Source organism: Clinocottus analis, unplaced genomic scaffold, assembly GCF_023055335.1.
Source record: "Clinocottus analis isolate CAN_PGR_092001 unplaced genomic scaffold, fCliAna1.0.p SCAF_6, whole genome shotgun sequence".
NCBI classification, from domain to species: Eukaryota; Metazoa; Chordata; class Actinopteri; order Perciformes; family Cottidae; genus Clinocottus; species Clinocottus analis.
Window position 1 is genome coordinate 8,631,893 of NW_027176218.1, and position 19,327 is coordinate 8,651,219.

General features: G+C 40.5%; 1 protein-coding gene across 1 annotated transcript in view; it reads left to right on the forward strand.

The window, feature by feature from the left end:
- The window catches only part of megf11 (multiple EGF-like-domains 11), a 71,850-nt gene that overhangs the window by 10,364 nt on the left and 42,159 nt on the right, over nt 1-19,327 (forward strand). The window contains exons 2-6 of the mRNA XM_068603421.1: nt 4,632-4,764; nt 6,095-6,209; nt 7,557-7,658; nt 8,067-8,167; nt 12,486-12,578. Coding sequence (XP_068459522.1) covers nt 6,103-6,209; nt 7,557-7,658; nt 8,067-8,167; nt 12,486-12,578 — 403 coding nt within the window. The 5' untranslated portion in view covers nt 4,632-4,764; nt 6,095-6,102. The remainder of the gene's footprint in view (nt 1-4,631; nt 4,765-6,094; nt 6,210-7,556; nt 7,659-8,066; nt 8,168-12,485; nt 12,579-19,327) is intronic.

A 19,327-nucleotide genomic window follows, 5' to 3' on the forward strand; every position in this document is an offset into this window, starting at 1 on the left:
CGTTGTCTCTTTAAAGTGATGTTTGTAGAGAGGAATGAAACAAGAAATCAAGAGGAATCCTTTACTAGATTCCTCATTCCTCTAAAGCAAAGGCTAGCTTTTAAGGGACATTTGTGTCTGTGGTGGAAGAAATGTTGAGCTCTTTTCCTGGCAAAAAAATACCACAATTTACTCTCGTTTCAAATAAAAAGCCTTCCTTCAAAAGTGTACCCAAGTAAAATTATAATCAGCAAGATGTAATTCAATTATTTTTCCCACTTAAATGCTTCAATCATTTCAATATATTAACATTAAACATAAATACAACAACTAAGTTTGTCAGACAATAATAAAGTACATAAAGAAAACAACACAGCAAACAGACAAACATAACAAAACAAAAAATGAAATCACCCCGACACCCTTTTATTATCTTTTACCTGTAAATTTGCATATACAGCCTTGCATTTATACTTACATTTTCCTGAACACATACATACAAGTACCAAATCTGTAATTTTTTTTTTTTTTAAAGCCATATGATTTTTACATGCTTGGTCAGTTTGGTTTGAACTATTCTTCACCCTGACAATCATATTTTCAAAAGCAGCTGTCTCTGTCATGAGTTCAAGCCATTCTGTGAACATATTCAATTATTAAAAGTTAAAGGACTCCTTGAGTACACTGGTCCCATTCTATCATTGTTTATTATATTTTCTGAGTATTGGGATTAATGCATGAAGCTATATTTAATATTGTAGAGGTGTGATTTGATATGTGAGACGTGATTTTATATAATTTATTTTTTCAATTTTAATCTGCAAAGCAACTGGTCATTATAACTGCCAGATAAATGCACTGGAGGGAAACATATTTGATAATTGTCCTGTTAAATGCAGCTGAGTGTAAGTATATGTGCCCTCTTTGTAACGGAAGTAAGAAAAAGTGGAAGTGTTTAAACTTTGAATGTGTTCATCATTTGGGCACCTGGGGGATAAGAACAAAATCTGACTATTCCAAATATGGCTCGCAGTAATTATTGGAAAAGGGCAAAAGCGACTGGGACGTGTGTAGGTGAAACAAAGCTACACAAACTGTCTGATCCTGTTCACCCCCTTTTTGTATTCATAAAACGGCCCTCTGTAAGTCGTATAGATCCGCTGCAGAAGCCAAGAACATCTTTTATACCAAATGCCATAACTTCGTAAAACAACGTTCACACTGGGACCATGTCCGTTATGGTTCTCTTTGCTGTGCAAGTTCTGCTTTATATTGTATGAATTGTAATTTAATAGTATGTGTTCGAACCAATCTGTAAAGCAGAAGACAATATGGATTATTTGTATTGCTGTTATTATTACTAGGCTTATTATAATTCATTTGGAAAAAATAAAAAAATAAAGTACCTTTTACCTCTAACTTGTAAATGTCCTTGATTCTTTTCTACCACTCAGCATAGTTGAAACTTGCGATTCATGGCAGCCGGTTTTGGTTTTGTGATGGTTTGTTTCTCCAATTCAAAAACCAGCATGTCGCCCGACATATCATTGTCCTCCTAGCCCCCAACACGTCAGACACTGAGGTGTGTGGCATAAGCCAGGGGAAGTGGTGTCTATGATGTGCCACACCATGGCCTTTCTAATGAGGCCTGACTCGTAATGACTCACAGCCCCCAGCAGCAGACAGCGATGGCCAGCAGTCGGGCTTATCTCATTGGCACTCTGTGCTGTGCGGTTACACCTGTAACCTTTAGATCACTCCAAATTAGGTTGCTCTGGGAATCCTTCAGCAGTGATTACAAAACAGAGTGGACGGGAGAAGTCTCATAAAATTTGTATATATAAGCCCTCCGCTTCAATCTAGAGGAGGGATAATAGTCTGATTGTGCAAAGACATGTCGCACACAGAAGCCCACAACTGATCAGGCATTCTCTCTGTTGCTCCAGACAAGATTGCAATACCAAGCAATGTTTCCGTTGACTGCTTTCCATTATGTAGATGTAAATTAACACAAGCAAGATGAAACCTTAGCATTGTGATAAATGAGCACATGACTGAGACGAGGCTGAGAAGCAGCTGGGATCTATAGATGGGAGGTGAGCTTCTCTCTTGAGGGAGTCAGTCATGCCTGCTGAGCATCATTCATGCAAGAGTGCAGGTGCTGGTCATCCAGGGGACGGGGTGGTTAATTGCATTGCACTTTAATAAGTCACACACTGAAGACGCATGGCTTTAATCATGCAGATGTCTCTGCTCATAGGCGGTGCTGCTGGGGATGTAGGTGACTCTGGCTCATCGATGAAAGTGTTTCAGCAGTCTGGTGTCCCATGTTAACCGGGGTGTCCGTGTCAAGATTCAAAAGTCTTTACACTCACATACACTTAAAGCCTACACCTGAACACGATCCCCTGACCCTTGTACTTTGCACTTGTGTCTCCATCAGTTCACTAGAAGATGTTGCTATTTCAGCAGTTTGTCAGCGGGATCAGATGCGGCAGCTCAGCGGTTGAGGTTTCATAGTCTCAATAATCAAAGCGGTGAGAAACTGGAGAGGAATTCAGTAGGGGGAAATAAGGTCTCTGGAGAACATTTAGTTTGGTGTGAAGTCAACGCGTTTGAAGTCAAAACAGCAACAAACTGTTTTCGTGGATGTCGACAGATACAGGGAGGAGAAATACAGGAGAGCCCCAAGTGATAAGTGTCATATTGATCAGACTCGTCTGTCTTATGCAGTTGGGCTTTGTTCACACTGCAGAATCAACAATGAACAGGAGTTCACTTCGACCCAGAGTACCATTGTTGAAAGTGTGTTACATTTTGTCTTTTCTTAAACATTCAAATGTGAAAATCCATGTAAAGGGATCTGTTTGGGTTTGACTAAAAATCAGGGACTCCTTGTCCTTGACATTCAGCTTTTCAAAGTGAAAATCCTGTTCTACTGACGTATGCTGTGCCGCACACAAATAACTCAGTGCAAGTGAACTGTGACCAGATCTAACAGGCATAGCATCTCAGTGAAATAACAATAACAATAGTGACAATGTGGACAGAGGATTTTTCTTTCATATCAGAATTTGCAATTGCAGTCTTTTGCTTTTTTTTTATGACATTAAAAAAGTAAATGCAGCGTGCTAAATAATTCCTGTTCACTACAAACAAAACATGCAAATCAAGGGACCTTTTGTGGGCCATTGCATACATTTAGAAATTCTCTCAGAAGAAACACATTTTAGGGAGGAAAACAAATTGTCACAGTACTACTTTGCTTCACTGAAAGTTTAGATCAACCTAAATTTGTGACTCAGAACTGCTGAGTTTTTTTCTCGCACATTTCCGACTCAAATTCATTGACTGTGTATAAGAAGTGGACATAGTCATCGTGGTAATCTGAATCTGATGTCAACCTTGGTTTGTGGACTGTCGTTTCAAAGCCTAGAGTTTAGCAAATTGGCTGTAGCCATCTTCGATTGGCTTTTTGCAACCAATGAACAGAAGTTACTATATTTGGAACGACATACAGATGCTGTATGCAGCTCTGGTAACAGCTGCATTGACTTGTCATCACAGTAAGCCCGCCCCCTAAAGCAGTGGTTCTCAAATGGAGGTACCTGGGGGTACGTGAAGGCAGAATATTGCACCCTCCCCCGCCTCCGTAAGTATTGGATAAAGTGCTTTGTTGCCTCCATAGAGTTGGAGAACTTGATAAAATATATATTTTAATATGAAAAAAAATCATATTTTACCACAGTTGATGGGAAGCAAAATACCTAAAGTTTATTATGGATCCTGTTGGGTAGAAAGGCTTTTATTTATATATATATATATATATATATATATATATATATATATATATATATATATATATATATATATATATATATATATATATATATATATATATATATATATATATATATATATATATATATGCTTGTTCTAGTAAAGGTTTAGTGTATTTGTTAGACAGCTGTATAATGGTGCCTCAGTACTGAATTAATATCTCTTAATGTCCAACCTGCTGGGCCAGTTTACAGACGAAATATGTTGAATTATTCATTTCGCCAAGAACAGAAACAGTCACATTATGTTGTCATGCTTATGTTTACATCTTAATTCAGAATCCACAGCACATGAAGGACAAAAGAATCTCAAACCTGCCCTCTGACCTTCTGGAGTAATCATTAAGAGCCGTGTAGTGAGAGAGATGATAAACGCATCAATGTTCTGTTCATGCCTGTATTACAATGACAGTAACCCTTGTGTAGGCTTCATTAATTAGTAACGTAACGTCATCTTGTTACATTGTGGACAAGCCACTTGTCGTGTTGAAGTGTGAGCATAGTTCATTGTATTTGGCCCTCTTGAGTTAATGTAGGCTTTTATCCCAGTGGGCGTCACAGTGAGTCTGTGGATACCAGGTGGGAGGGACTCTGAAAAATGGACTGAAAACTGTGTGGTCGGATGTGGAGGCTGCACTCAGTAAATTGGCCTTTCAAGAGCAGCTTTTGTGAACTACATCCCTGTTGAGATTCTTGATCCCATAATAAATTCATGAGTTTGTGTGTGCGCATGCGTGTGAGAGCAGGCAAGGATGCAAGCATGTGTCTTGTGTGTGTCATCATAAGCTCATTATTTTTTCTTTTCTCCCACAGATCTGCAACCTGTCATCACCTCTCCCAGCAAGCGTGTGTGTCGGGGCGCAGCGGTACTTCTGTCACTTTGTGCTTTCAGAGCCCAGAGTATCCACAAAAAGCTCCACCCGAGGACCACAGGCTCGAGAATTAGGTGAGTTTAAGGCCACGTGTCTCTGGCTGCTTGTACCGGCTACCTCGCCACATTCAGGATAATCCTCATTTTCTCACCTCTCGGATTCCCACAGCAGGTTTGCGACTGAGGGGCTTGTGAGGTTTGCAAAATGTGACAAGTGGTGAAGTATTTCCTCTTGTCCAGAGTCCCTCAGTGGAACGACTGAGGGTGGTGGTCCAATCACAGGAGGAATAAAAGTTTTCTAGTCAATCAGGCATAGTCCCTGAAGTATTTAACAGGATTGTTTCAGAGAACGGGCTGACTATAAAAGCAGCTCAAGCACTTTAACATGTGTGCTTGTTGATTAATCATCCTGCTACAGAAATTAACATGAATTTAACCTCTGCCTGCCCAGATGAACTGCTACTTAGAGGAAGTGGATGTCTTATTGATTTTCTTTCGGATGTGAGTGAACTACATGCAGCTGTCAATGCAGAAGTTTACTTGAACATGTGAAGGCCTGTGTTATTGGATACAGTCACTCAGAAATATTGAACATAGTAAAGCACATGCAGGGCAAACAGCCGAATGTAAACGCACTATCTCATGTGATCACACATTCAGCCACACAAAGACAAGTCAGGAATCAGTTTCCTTGTATTTATTCCTCCTGTGTTTGTTGTTTATGACGCAACGATGTGTGAGTTTTCTGTTCCCGAGAGGCCACATCAAGTGCAGAGTCCCGAGACACGTCGGCATATATAAGAAACATTAATGTTACTGTTGTTGGCATCCAGGCATTAACCTGGTGTCAGTCATACAGTGTCACACATCCTTTATCTCCGGTAGCGATGTGCAAAGGTAAAACCTGCTCGTGTGGTGAATCCATCACTGTCATGCATGCCCGTTGATCATATGCCCTCTTCCTCTGTCTATATGTCTAATGAAATAACCTGCTGGTCAAAACAAATCAGCATCTCCGTCACTGTCAAACAGTTTCATCTCTGCAGCCGCTCACAGAAAGGAGCATATGCACTTTTTGAAGGTCTTACTGAAGGAGAAAAGCACAGGAGGAAATGTAGGCATAAGAATGTATACAATCCTGAAAATAGTTGGTAATTTTTGGAAATATACTTATTAGCTTCGCTCTGTCCAAAGATAACATACTATACTTGCTCGTACCTTTTTATTTGAACTGTGTTCAGACAGAAAGCTATTTATGAAAATATTTATAGTCATGTGTTTTGATTAACTTGACCTCAAAACGACCTAACATAGATGACAGGAGATATACCACTTCCAACTACAAAAGGTTCTTATTTGAATGTGTAAAGTGCCATCTATCTTTCCTCCCCTGTCCCCCACTCAGAGTGAAGAATGGGGTCATCTGTTGCCCTGCCGGCACTGCTGCTTGTTCTGGGCTTCACCACTAATGTATGGAGCCTGAACCCGGACGACCCCAATGTCTGCAGCCACTGGGAGAGGTGAGCGTTATCTGCATGTGTTTACCACAGTACATTCAATTTTAGATTTGAAAGGGTATCTGCTGTGCTTCCAGTACTGACGTTGTCAATCTTGGAACTTTTTCAATGTACGTGCAACAAGCTTTCTTAACTAAAGTTCCAGATCTATTTCCAAATCTATACAGCAGTATATCGATCTCACACAACTCATGTCGCCAAGCTCTGAGAGATGGGAGGAGTTGCAGCTTCAAATGAAATACGCAGGCAAATTGATCAGTGTACTCTCATCCCAATCAATCACGACAGCCATGGAGCCTGAATAATTATTAGTTGTGCTGGGCAGTGTCATTTATGAGAAATAAGAAGGAATAATTTCTGTCCTCGATACAAAGGGGAGGAAAGAACGCTGTTAAGATATATGATCTGAATTATTGCCTGACCAAGGTGAGTGTACTTAGGGATCGTGGTTCCACCTTGTTGGCATCAAAATGAATTCCCTAAGTGGGCTGTGTTCGTGGCTTTGAGGTCCTGCAATATCCTCAGACTGCCTCCGGCTGCATATATCACCAACATGAATCACCTAAAAGCTCCTTTCAAGTCCTTTCTTTGCATATCAAAGTTATTGTATTACTTTCATTAGTACTGTGTTCATTGACAGGACCTGTGTGCTGTTGTTTTTTTTTTTTTTTCTCCAAACATCTTCAAGGAGCATGAAAATCTATTTTCCAAGGAATGTTTACAGCAATACTAAAGTAACAGTACATTAATCTACAAATACCCCTTAAATCAAGGTAGTCTAAGTATTACCATTAAAATGTACTGAATTTAAGAATATAATTGTTCTGTAGAAAAATATTTCCTCAGCAGAGTTTTACTCTTGTAGCTGGTCGAGGTTGAGTATCCATGTTTTCCAGGGGTTGGAGGGTCGGGCCCCCTCCAAAGAAAGACATCACAAATCTAACAAGGAAAAAAATAATAATTCTGTGACACACATTTTAATTTATTGATATATTCTTAGTTTTTTGTGCAGTATTGGATACTTTTACTTCTTTGGGCCTCGAACAATTATTTGTGAAGTGAAACCATGTCTGTCTCTTTGGCTCAACGGCTCACGACTAATAGACATCTGAAACCGCTGATTCAATATATAACAATTTATTGTATTGTATAAGCCTATTATATATTTTTTTAATTGTAAAATCCAAATATGAAAATGTTTAAGGCTAGTTGTCTCCTGAATCTAGAAATCTGGTATAAGGCAGCATAAAATGGAAATATTCAAATTGAGTAACATCTTCTCAGAAGTTAAATACAATAAAAGAACAGACCTTTTTCTACTACTTAAGTCTTTACATTTCTGTCTTTTAGTTACGCTGTGACTGTTCAGGAATCCTACGCTCACCCATTTGACCAGATCTACTACACCAGATGCACGGACATCCTCAACTGGTTTAAATGCACAAGGCACAGGTAGGTTTGGAGGAGCCTAATGAGTGACTCACCCACTACTGTCCCCCAAAATCAGAGCCAAGTCATTGAAGGCCTCAACAACTGTCCTTGTTAATGTGGCTGACAGAAGAGTGCTCAGAGGCAGGATGACTGTAATCATCTCTCAGTAAATGTTTTAATTACTCCATTAAGGTTTATAGTGGGCATCCAACTAAATAAGTACAGTCAACTCCCAAATACTGACTTTTATGTAGCAGGTGTTTTCCACAGAACGTCCTTTAATTCTTTTTTTTTTTTTTTTACCTCTTTATACTTTAAGAATTTGCCAATAACAAGAAAACCTGTGTAACCTTTAGCTTCTATATGTTTCCTGCCCTTCAGAAAGAGTCATTTTTACATCACGTAGCTGTCTCGGTGTGTTTTCTCCAGGATCAGCTATAAGACGGCTTACCGGCGGGGAGTGAGGACCATGTATAGGCGCCGCTCGCAGTGTTGCCCCGGTTACTTTGAGAGCGGAGACTTGTGTGTTCGTGAGTATCCTTTAAAAAAAAAAAAATCTCCTTTTGATTATGACATTTCAGGTTATTTCTGCTGGGCTTTTAGAGAACAGGAGTAAATATTATGATTGATCGTTACTGTGGGGGGCTTGCAGATAAAGCCAACGCTCCCTGCCAGGCCTCCATTGGCCCTCCACCTCCATGACCCCCCCCCCCCCATCCTCCACCTCACACTCCAGTCTGATCCTCTTTATCATGAAGGACGTATAACACGCCACCACTACCTCCTCTGTTAGCATGCCACCATCCATGTACATTTACTCAGTTTGAGGTGATTGCGCATAATTTAATCTGAAGGCACAGTAGACTGCTCTTTGCTTTGCCCTTCCAGTAAGAGTAATCTAATTGAAGTTGTATAACAATGAGAAAAATTAACGAGCCAGCAGGGTCCTGGTTACAGACTGAGTAGGTATAGCACCCGCCATAAAACCACCCAGGAATTCAATAACATAAAAAGAGCAGAAGCCGTGAAAATTTGACTGTAGCAATGTGCTGATAACAACCCTTCCCTGTCGTTTTTATGGCTTCATTAATGGTCATTGATTTCTATTTTTATTCACTCACATCAAACTGAATATTCTTGCATGTTGGCCAAATAAAGGCAGAACATATAGCTTCTGAGAGTTACAGTTTTGATATTCTCGCCTTAGCTAATGTTTTATTCCCTTTTAAGTAAGATTAGAATTACATTTTAATATTTTCCTGGATTATTTGCAGCATGAGGGAGTTACTGACACAGTGACTGCAGCCATGTGGGTATGCGCTCTGACCACAGCAAGGCTTGTCCTTGTCTCTACTTTAGCTGGCCTCAAGGCAGCAGAGCACTGGGAAGCCAGCCAGCAGAGAATAAGAGCTGGTGCGATTATCTGGGGGTCTTGAGGAGGAAGGCGCAGATTGATCAATAGTGTATTCATTAACCATTTGACTGACAATGGAGCTATTTGTTCATTTGCAGTCTTTTCAGGGTGTTAACCAGGTGAATCTACAAACCCAGGAGGTGGCACTCTCAAATCTGGCCTCCCCACTGTATTAATAAAAGGTTTATATTTTAATATTATGTCGGACGCAGAGTGAAAACAGCTGCCCTCCCCTTTAACACTCTTTCAGGTGCAGTGGGGAGTCTGAGTTGATAGGGGCCAAGAGGGCAGTTTTAGTTTCTGCTGCCTTTGCAAACTGTTCCACCCCTTTTTAATCCTAGCACTCTCACTACCAGGATTAAGAGATTTGTACTCTCCAGGCTTTTTTGCATAGAGTGACAAAAGGGTGCATTGGAAAGCAAATCGACCCAAAATTAACTCAAGTCGTTTATTTCAGGACACTTTGTTGTTAACTGAAAGTACCCCCCGCCCCTTGTGTATTGTTATTTTACTCTAGCTTTCTTCATAAAGTCTATTTCATTAAAAAGCCAAACCACGTCAACAGTGTTTGCCTCTTAATCCTGCCTGTTTTTTTTGTCATATGGCACCACTTCAACACTTAGCTCCAATGGGAGACGTCTAAATAAATCTGAGGCTGTGAAGACCTTGAATGAACCAAAATTATCACATTAATGCACACAAGGCGAGTACTTCTCACGCTTAATCAGCAACATTATCTTGAAGGATGTTTTTGCTGCAGTTTGTTGTTTTACTTACTTACTTCTGGAAGTCTATTGTCCTAATGTTCTTCCCACGATGAATTGAACTTTGAATGTTTCTTGTTAATTAGTGCTTGAGGTTTTTGACAAGAGGTCTTTATTCATTCTGTGACCTTTGATCTGGCGTAAGTCATTACCTTAGTCTGTAACTGGCCTATGTAGAGGAAGTTAGGAACTCACTTCCCTACTAATAAGAATGATTATTACAGTTGAGCATGAGGGGAACTCGCTAATGACAACAGCTCGTAATATCTTCAGAGGCTCACAGGCTCTGCAGCGTTATGATTCCCTCTTTCTGCAGTGCATTTAGGTCAGATGACTCCTGCATGACTCTTGCCTGTCCAGTGATGCAGTGTAATTCTAAAAATGATTTAGGCGGCAGAATTAATCGGGTTTGGGAAGATGATGAGATTTTTCCCCAGAAAAGGATTCTGCGCCTTTGATTTCGTGTTCATTTTTTGGCTTTGTTGCGTTTTTTTTAATGCTTCAAAGACTGTTTTTAGAATGAATAATCTCTGTGCTAGATAGAGGCATGAGGAAGAAGCTTTGGAGGGAGTTGTTTGATATGTTCTGTAGGCATATCTTTGAGATTGATTTATCCATCAGCTTCATCATAATGTTCCACATTTTGTTCACTTCATTTCCACCACCGGTGTACTACAAAACTCTACTACTACAAAAATCACAAACACAGACTTTCACTGGTGGGTCCTTTTTCCCTGACTGCAGCAAAACTCTCCAAAAACAGAGAGAATAATGCAAATGGTGAATAAAATATCTATTTAATCAGACATTTTAAAGGACTGTAGTTTGGTCAAAAATATTGAATTTATTAACACCGAATGACAATCACCAATTAGCTCCATTGTTCCCTGTTCTGATAACACCTCTGCATAATGAGTTAGATTAGCCTTTTATCTAGATGAAAGACTCAATTTTCCAACAGATTCCTTAGACATGAGTTAAGCAGAGTGATTCATGAATTTCAATTAAAATGAAAGACCTACCTCCTCCTACTTTATTATGCCATCCCTTCAGAACACCGGTTCAGATCTCAGGAGAAGGGTGCGCTTTATCCTTTCTCCCATATTCAAAACTTCATTTCCATATTTCTTTTTTTCATATAGAGGATGTGACACATTTGCATTTCCCTGTTCTCGCTGATCAGAATTTGCTGATTGAAAGTAAACGAAATCAACTCATCGTGGTGACATTGAATTTGTCTCCTCTTTGAATACTCTGCATACTGTGGACTCATTGATTACAGGTAGTCGATCTTACACCTTCGTCAGCATAAAATACTCAAGCTTGTATCCCTTTTCTTTTCGCTGGCTTACTGTAATTAGACGGTTTTCTACCAGAGTACTGACGCTCAGAAATCTGCCCTAAATTATCTTTCAATCTCTGGTTTACCATTTTTGCCGTGGGAGCATTTCTGCGATTAGCACCGGCACATGGGTGTTTGGGATTCACTCCTCTTTCTCCTCTCCCGCTGCATCTCTCCTGGCTGGCGGTGGATCCTAATCGAAACCTGATTGAGTGATAATCTATTGTAGCACTGTTCAGGCCTGCAGCCAGCTTTCTACTGACCTCTTTGCCTGCAGGATGAGTGCCATATTGTTGCACACAGAACTGCAAAAGTGCCCCAGGTTGTATGTTGAAAAACTAAAAAACTTGGACGCTTTCCTGCTGCCTTTTCCCTCACTTTTGATCATAAAACATGAACAAATAAGGAACAAAAGAAGCGTAACTTGGCTCAAGTGTTGGATGAGGTCCGATCAGTTAAGGTGACTATGGTCTGACTGTTCTTCTGCCCTTGGATTGTGTATCATCCCTCCACAGGCCGTGTTAGTGGACTGCTGATTCCCATCAGGCGGGGTTTCTCCCTCGACGTTTTGGCCTGACTGTCTCATTCCTCAGATAAGAGCCTGTCTGTCTTAACCCTGTTGGCCAGATGACCTTGGCTGCCACAGAGTTATTCATACTAAGTGACTATTTTTGTAATACTTTTCCTTCTTGGCTTCACACAAAAAATTGGCACTATGGCAAAAAAAAAAACCCCTCCATGTAGGTCACTTTATTATCCAGCTGAACCAAACCTCCAACTCTTGTGAACACACTCTCAGGAATACTAATGCCGACCCAATCAATCGGGTGCCGTGTTGCTCAATATGAATGATCAAGAAAACTGCACACTTGGTAAACACTGAGGTGCCTGGACCTGCTACATTAAAGCATCACTATATGACAAAGCACCGGCTGATCAAATTAGAGGGGATTTACAGCTTGTTCTTTCATGGCCCAGCCTTCTGATAACAGCTCATTGTGGAAAGTAAAGCTATGTGATAAACGGAGATGTTAACCAAGGATTCAATCTCCTAAGAAATCATTGGGCCCAGTGTCAAGTAGTGCAGATGGATGTTGAATATGAGTGCAATGGCTAAGATTTAGTCCCCTGATGGTATTAGGGAGATATTGAGTGTTCAATTTTATGGTCCATTTTCTTTCAGCTGTTATCTTAGTGGTTTTCATTATGCTGTTTATTGGTGGTTTAATGATGTTTTACTGTGTGTGTGTGTGTGTGTGTGTGTGTGTGTATTATACTATTAGTGTGTGTATTATACACTGATGAGAAAATGCCTCTGTGTGTCTCAGCTCTGTGTACAGAGGAGTGTGTCCATGGTCGCTGTGTGTCTCCAGACACATGCCAGTGTGAGCCTGGATGGGGTGGACTGGACTGCTCTAGTGGTGAGTGCACTTTACTCCTAAACTCACAATTAGTCACTTGGACTCATATATTCCTAAATAGCGTTTACAGCCAGTTAGTCCATAAGAATTTACTGTGAACCCTTCAGCTGTTTTTGCCTCGATGTCCGTCCATCTCAAAGCTGCTCAGCTTTGTATCCTCTCTTCTTAGCAAACACAGCCAAAGGAACAGGTAAGTCACAATGAATTAATTTTCATTTGCTGAAAGTGAAAGTGATTTGCTTGATGAATATAGCGGATGGATGGATGGTTGCATCCCCTTTGTGTCGACCGAGCTTTCTGTTATGGTCTAAATCATGATTAGACTGGTGCCTATGACTTGTTCAGTGGAATGATGGATCAATGCCAAGCTGAAACAAACCATTGTGCTGGCCTTCTCTGTTTCCTGGGGTTTCCTCCCAGCTCCCAGAGCTGCTCTCCAGGAGGGATGAGGGGGTGGAGTTCGGGCATCTCCATCCTGCAATCAGCTAAATGCTGGAAACGCGTCACTGAGGCCAGAGAGGAGGAAACAATTTATTTACGCCTTTGTGATATTTATGTCCACAGAGAAATAGTGTGCATAGAGGAGGTCAGTGACCCAGTCAACATTTCTGACCCCAAATTCTTAACTTCAGCTCCCAGTAGCGTTCAACTGTTATTGCCTATTGCATATTATAGGAATGAGTAATGGGAGCTAAAATCATATCAGTACTGTTATTGTATAGATCTATGAGTTTTCATTAGCAAGAAAGCCATTCCCTGATTAGCAACTGTGTGTAAATCAGCTGCTCTGGCTGCAGCGGCGACCCAGTGGAGGTGGATTCATGAGCGTAAATGGCGAGTCTGAGCTGTTTGCTGCTGCTCACTTCTGCAGACTGGTGAGGGTCCAACAGGGAGGCTGTGAGGTTCAGAACCCCCAGGGACTCTTGTCCCACTCTTGCTTGGTTAGAAGTGCAGCCGTGTGTGCCTTTCAGTCTGCAGGTGCTAGGCTAATCCACCTTATTAAAACAGACTTGATGATTGAGACAGAGGCATTATTCATAACTTTAGATTTCCATACCAGGCATGATTCCAGGCTTTTTCATTTACGAGCTTTCATCTGTAGAAATGAGGAATGCGTGCCAATTTTTAAATTAAATCTGCCCTCTTTTTCCTTCATGTAAATGGTTCAGCATGGGGTTTTTTGTCTTTTGCGATAAATTTTACTTTCACCCAGCTCAGGTAGGGGATGTGAGCCTCAGCAGTCCTTGTGTTGGTGGATGCAGCCATCATATAGTTGGCCAAGTGGGCTGAAACGCACACGTTCACATTTATTCAGTTCCAACAGAATAAATGCCATGGTGTATTTTCTGTTTATTTTACCGCTATTATGTTTGTTATGTGAACAGAAAGACCTTAGCTCAGTCAGTCCCCTGATTCAATAGCTGGTGAGAAGGCAAATTGAGCCAGTCACATGATGTGTGAATGTGATGAAAAAGTGTGAAGCCCAAGTCTGGAGATGAAGAGCAGCCGTGGGATGCTGAGCGGCCTAAAGCTGAAGTGACAGCTTTTCAGCCAGTGATCTGGAGCGGCATCAAAGGCTTGGACCTCGTTTCTGGAGCAGCACCCACCAGGAAGCAGTTTTGTATATGGGTCAGGTAGTGAAAATAAAGAGTCGTACTGTTTGGGGCCACAAATGAGAAGGCGAAAAGGTGGGAGAGTATGCTGCGTCGAGAGTGGTGGCGAAGGCGGAAGAGAGATATTGCTTGTTTTTCACCTGCTGGTGTCCACCTGCTGTAGCCATAAACATTTCATCCTCTTCCCTGCCTGAGGCTAAGGTCCCACTGAGACCAGGCCTGCCCTGTGACCTGCCTAGAGGCCTGGGGTGTCTTAGACTCATCTCAAGGACACACTGATGGATGTGGACCACAGATGAAACAGGAAAAACACAATGTTTTCCAGTGACGGTTGTTTGCAAATGTTGTTGTCTTGTTCTCCATCTATCGCAGGTGGATTTGGAGCATTCTGAGTTGAGGTTATGTTTTCCCTATAGAGTAATGAATGATTAAGTGTTGTTGTTGGTTGGTTGGTGTGAGTTCTCTAATGCCTGTGTGTTGTGTTTGTGGAACGTGGTCTTAAACATGTGTCTCTGATAACTTGTCATCTAATTGGTTTAGTTTTTTTATGCTTTCAATAAACAGCTCAGGGCATTAAAGCTATGTGGTGACATGTACCTGTTATTGTTTGCATTGTCTGTTTTTCTCTGTTGTGCTGTTGCTTTGTCTTTTTTTTATTTTACCGTGTTTGTCTTCTTTGTGCCACTGTGTATACTTTGTTTTGTCAGTAGGGTTTGTCTTCAAAAACAACATTGTTCTCAATAGGATTTTCACCATGTAAATACAAAAGAAAAGACTGAATAAAGCCGGGGCAGAAGCCATTTTTGCAAAGGCAATTCAGATAGATGGAGTTCTGCTTATGGGACTGGACAGTATGTCTTTAGTCATTTTAGTCTGCTGAAGTATAGAGCAAGGCTTTGCTAAAGTAGTTATATTATTGGGTGTAGTCTGCAACAAATATAGTAATTTGCTGTAAAAAGAACGGTGCAATATGAGATGAAATGTGAAATCTAATCTTTGTAGCATATTATGAGTTTATTGAATAAAAACTATACCAAGTCTTTTTTCAGACTCTTATGAGTTTCTTGAGTTTAAAAGTAGACTTTCCTTTTCTAAAATTGCAGAGAAATGACCCAGTCTCTCTGCCGCCATCGCTCTGTACATTTCAATACTTGTGATTTAATCCTCCTTGATGTGTGTCACACGGGGTCACTATATGCTGCAGTAATAACAGCTTTCAAATAAAGAGAACGATAACGATAGACGTTGAATGTACAAGGTATATTTAGCTATGACTGCCATCAAATATTAGGTGCAATGAAGCACTATCATTGATTTCATGTGCATCAATCGGATAATGATATGTTTTCCTTGCTGAGGGAGATGGAATATGCATAAATATGAAGCTTTTAGTGTTTTCTTCTTCTCCCCGGATTTTGCTTTTTCTCGTTGTCGTGGAAATGTTCAAACACTTGTGCAGTGATTTAAAAAAAAAAAAAAAATCAATACTACCAAGATAAGTATCTAATAAGTCCAATGAGTAGTTTAGCTTTGTTAACCACAATGCATCTTTTGTGTTTTAAGAAGAAATCTATCACACTTAATAGTCAAATCTAATGTGGTTGGTCAGCCGTGGTCCATGAGGTAACATATTCCTCCCTAATGCATTCAAATGGTACGGCAGTCGCTGCTGCGCGGGTGCTACACACATGGCTAATTGATGAATGTGGCCTATGAATACTTGTTTATGGGATATTACACCAGACAGAGGGGGCTACTACTGCTACTTATTTTATGTTAATTGTTAACTAAACAGTAGGATTATTCATTAAATAAGGCTTTAAATCTGCTTTTGGATTTGGTTTTTATTAGATATTGAACTCATTGTGCTGGGTCTTGCAGAGATGGCAGATATTTACTTCGGCTTCATTAACTTATTTATTTGCAGATGACATTTCCCCAACCAGCGGGGACGCCATATGAAAGAGTAACCAGACCAAAACTGTGCAAGTAAACTTCATTTTGGCTTGAAAAACACCCTTGTGAGGACTCCCTCTGGCACCCGTCGACAGAATTTACACATTATTATCAGAAGTGCATCTGAGCCAGATGGTTCCTCTCCAATCCCACAGCAGCAGGACATTGACATGCATCGCTGTCAAAGACCAAAACACTGTGAATTACACTCAACGGGACGGAGATGTACACACAGATTTACTGTGGCTCCACTCAGCCCTCCAAACTTCTCTATACTTTTCTCTAAAAAACTTCTCTCTTCATTATTCTTACATATTGAGGTGTGTGTGTGTGTGTGTGTGTGTGTGTGTGTGTGTGTGTGTGTGTGTGTGTGTGTGTGTGTGTGTGTGTGTGTGTGTGTGTGTGTGTGTGTGTGTGTGTGTGGAAAAGCAATAAGTCACATTTCTTTGAGATGATGGCTACATATCAACAGAAATCTGGGAAGTGGGGTTTGATCTCCACACCAACTTAATAAAAAGGAAGTCTAAATCAATTGAATTCCTCATTATACAATCATGTAGAAGGAGACATTTTGGGAGAACTATAAATATTCTAACTGTAAAATTCTGGGAGAGGTTCCTTGTTGCATGTAACAGTCGATGCCGCCTGCCTCATTCATTTTGATAGATCAAAGGGCTCGGGCAACTGTATTTCTCACGGGGACAGAAGATGGACCGATCTTTAGTGGTGCGTGTGCGTGTGTGCGCGAAACCCCCCTGTGCTGACGGAGCTTTGTTTTTGTATACACTGGGCTCCCAGTAGTGTTGCAGTCAGTTTCACAAAACAGTCCTGCATTAATACTATGTAAGGGGCTGCTTTGGTGGTTGTGTGTTGTTTAAGATCTTCAAATACAATCCAAGAAGTACAGGTTGAGTAACAAATCCATGATTTCAAAGGCTTTTCAGATGTCAAAACTCCACACAGCGGTTTAAAGTCTGAAACAGGATTATACAACTCTGGAAAGTTATCATGCAAGCAAGTGTTTCATCTTTGATCGCAACATGCGTGAGTCAGAAACCATAGAAATATGGCAATCACGGTACAAAGTCATTAGCTGGAACACGTGCTTGCATGTATTTTAACAGCTGCGCTACGACAAACTGCAGTTTGCAAAAATTGAGCCAGTTTTCTGTTTTTTTTGCTGAACAACCCTGTATGGTTTTGTCAGAGCCCCTGTGTTAGCACTCAAGCTGTGTAATGGAACTGACCTTATTGAGATGGAGGAGGATCCTATGGAAGCCCATTTCTGCCACAAAAAAAGAAGTCATAATTATGACCAAAAAAAAAGTATGAAAATAATAATAAAAAGTCACACCAAAAAAATAAAACGATAATAAAAAGCGAAACTACATTAAAAGCAATGCTATTATTTGTTGAGCTAAAACGTCAACAGTTACGCTTGCATAGTTTGCATGGTTCACCCGGCGACGGGATTAAGAGGCATGTGAAGACAGCGCAAGCAGCGTATGCGCACGTACTATCACATAATTTTGACTTTTTTTAAATCTCATAATTGAAACTTCTTTTGTTGTCATAATTATGTTTTTAAAAAAAAATCATAATTATGCTTTTTTGTTGTCATAATTACGACTTATTTATTTTATGGCGGAATGGGCTTCCATAGGAGGCTGCCGCCGTACTTTTTTAATTTTAACAATTCAACAATTGTCATGCTTTAAGCATGACTAAATAAAAATGAGTTTCACCACACATTGTTTTTTACTCTTATCATTATTTGCTATTAAACATCTAGACCCACACGCCAAATATAATTGTTACGTAACAGACTGAACCAACAGACAGAGTTGCTGGTCACAACATCCAAATCCTGTTTCAATAATGATGAATATTTTTGATGGTATCGCCCAAAAGACAATACCCTTCAAATTAACCAAATAAGTTTGGTAAAAGTAGGTTTGCGTAAAAAAAAAGAGAAAAAAATCAAATGTCAGCCGTAATGACTAAAATATTGAATCTCTCTCCACCCTCAACCATCACTGTCTGCTATTACGAATCAAAATGTAACATATTTAGGGTTATATTTCCTCACCACACGCTTGATGGCGCTCTGAAGCCCTCCAGTCGAACCTGAGTTTGCAGGAGTGATTGGGCTTGCAGGCACAGTATTGAGGTTTATACACCTGCCTGACCCAATCGCAAGGAACATGGCGGTTACAGTTTGTGAGCATGAGCACCACGTAGCTGCTGTACTTCACTGATATTGGCGCCACGGTGGCTGTTTGTCTAGAATGACTTAACAACCATTTTTTATTCCTTGTTTTATGACCTATGCTGCATCCAGTCACAAGGGGGCAATCAAAATGTTTTGGTACACGCATGTGGCCACATCCTGCTGGTGTTTTTTTACTGACAGTTGATGGCAGTAGAAATGTAGCAAAATGCCAGCAAAGGTGAAGAAGATTGCAAACTGGATGTAAATAATGCAGGAGTCCGAATATTTTTTCAAAACTGGCTCGTAACATTTTATAGAACATGTTAAACAAATGTGTCATGACATCTGTTTTGAGTATGTTCTGCCCCCACATTTTGTTATTATTTTTATTCCTCTCTTGCCGTACAACCTCTGAATGGTGACAGGACATGCTGCAGTTACTTGCTGTTGCAAGAACTGGAGGCAGCCAGAAAAGATAGGTTCTTTCCTGGACTCTTACCTCAACACACCCTGTAGAGTAGGTCCCCTTCTGAAGAAATGGATCATAGTTGGCTCTAAATACCCCCACAATATATCAGTTTCAATATCCTCCCTTTTGCATCTTTGTAAAGTTCATCTTGGACCAGACAAAATTACCCCAGCTTATCTGAACTTTACATGGGTGCTTCTATCAGGACAGATACATCTCTGAAAAACATCAAACCATCTGTGTTCACCAGGAAGACAGAGATTTCCTTTGAGGGTGAAATCAAGCAAAACAACATGGAGAGACAGGTTGGGGATCTAGGCAGACTGTGTCCATTACATAATACGCCCTATCCTCTCAGAACATGTTGTGGGTTCTGAAGCAAGACTTTAGAGAACAGAAAAGAGGTCATGTTGAATTGCATTGAAGTCTTTGGTGAGTCGGTTGGCTCACAATCGTGCTCCAAAATATGCTTGGTCAGAGTCTACCCAACAGGGAGAAT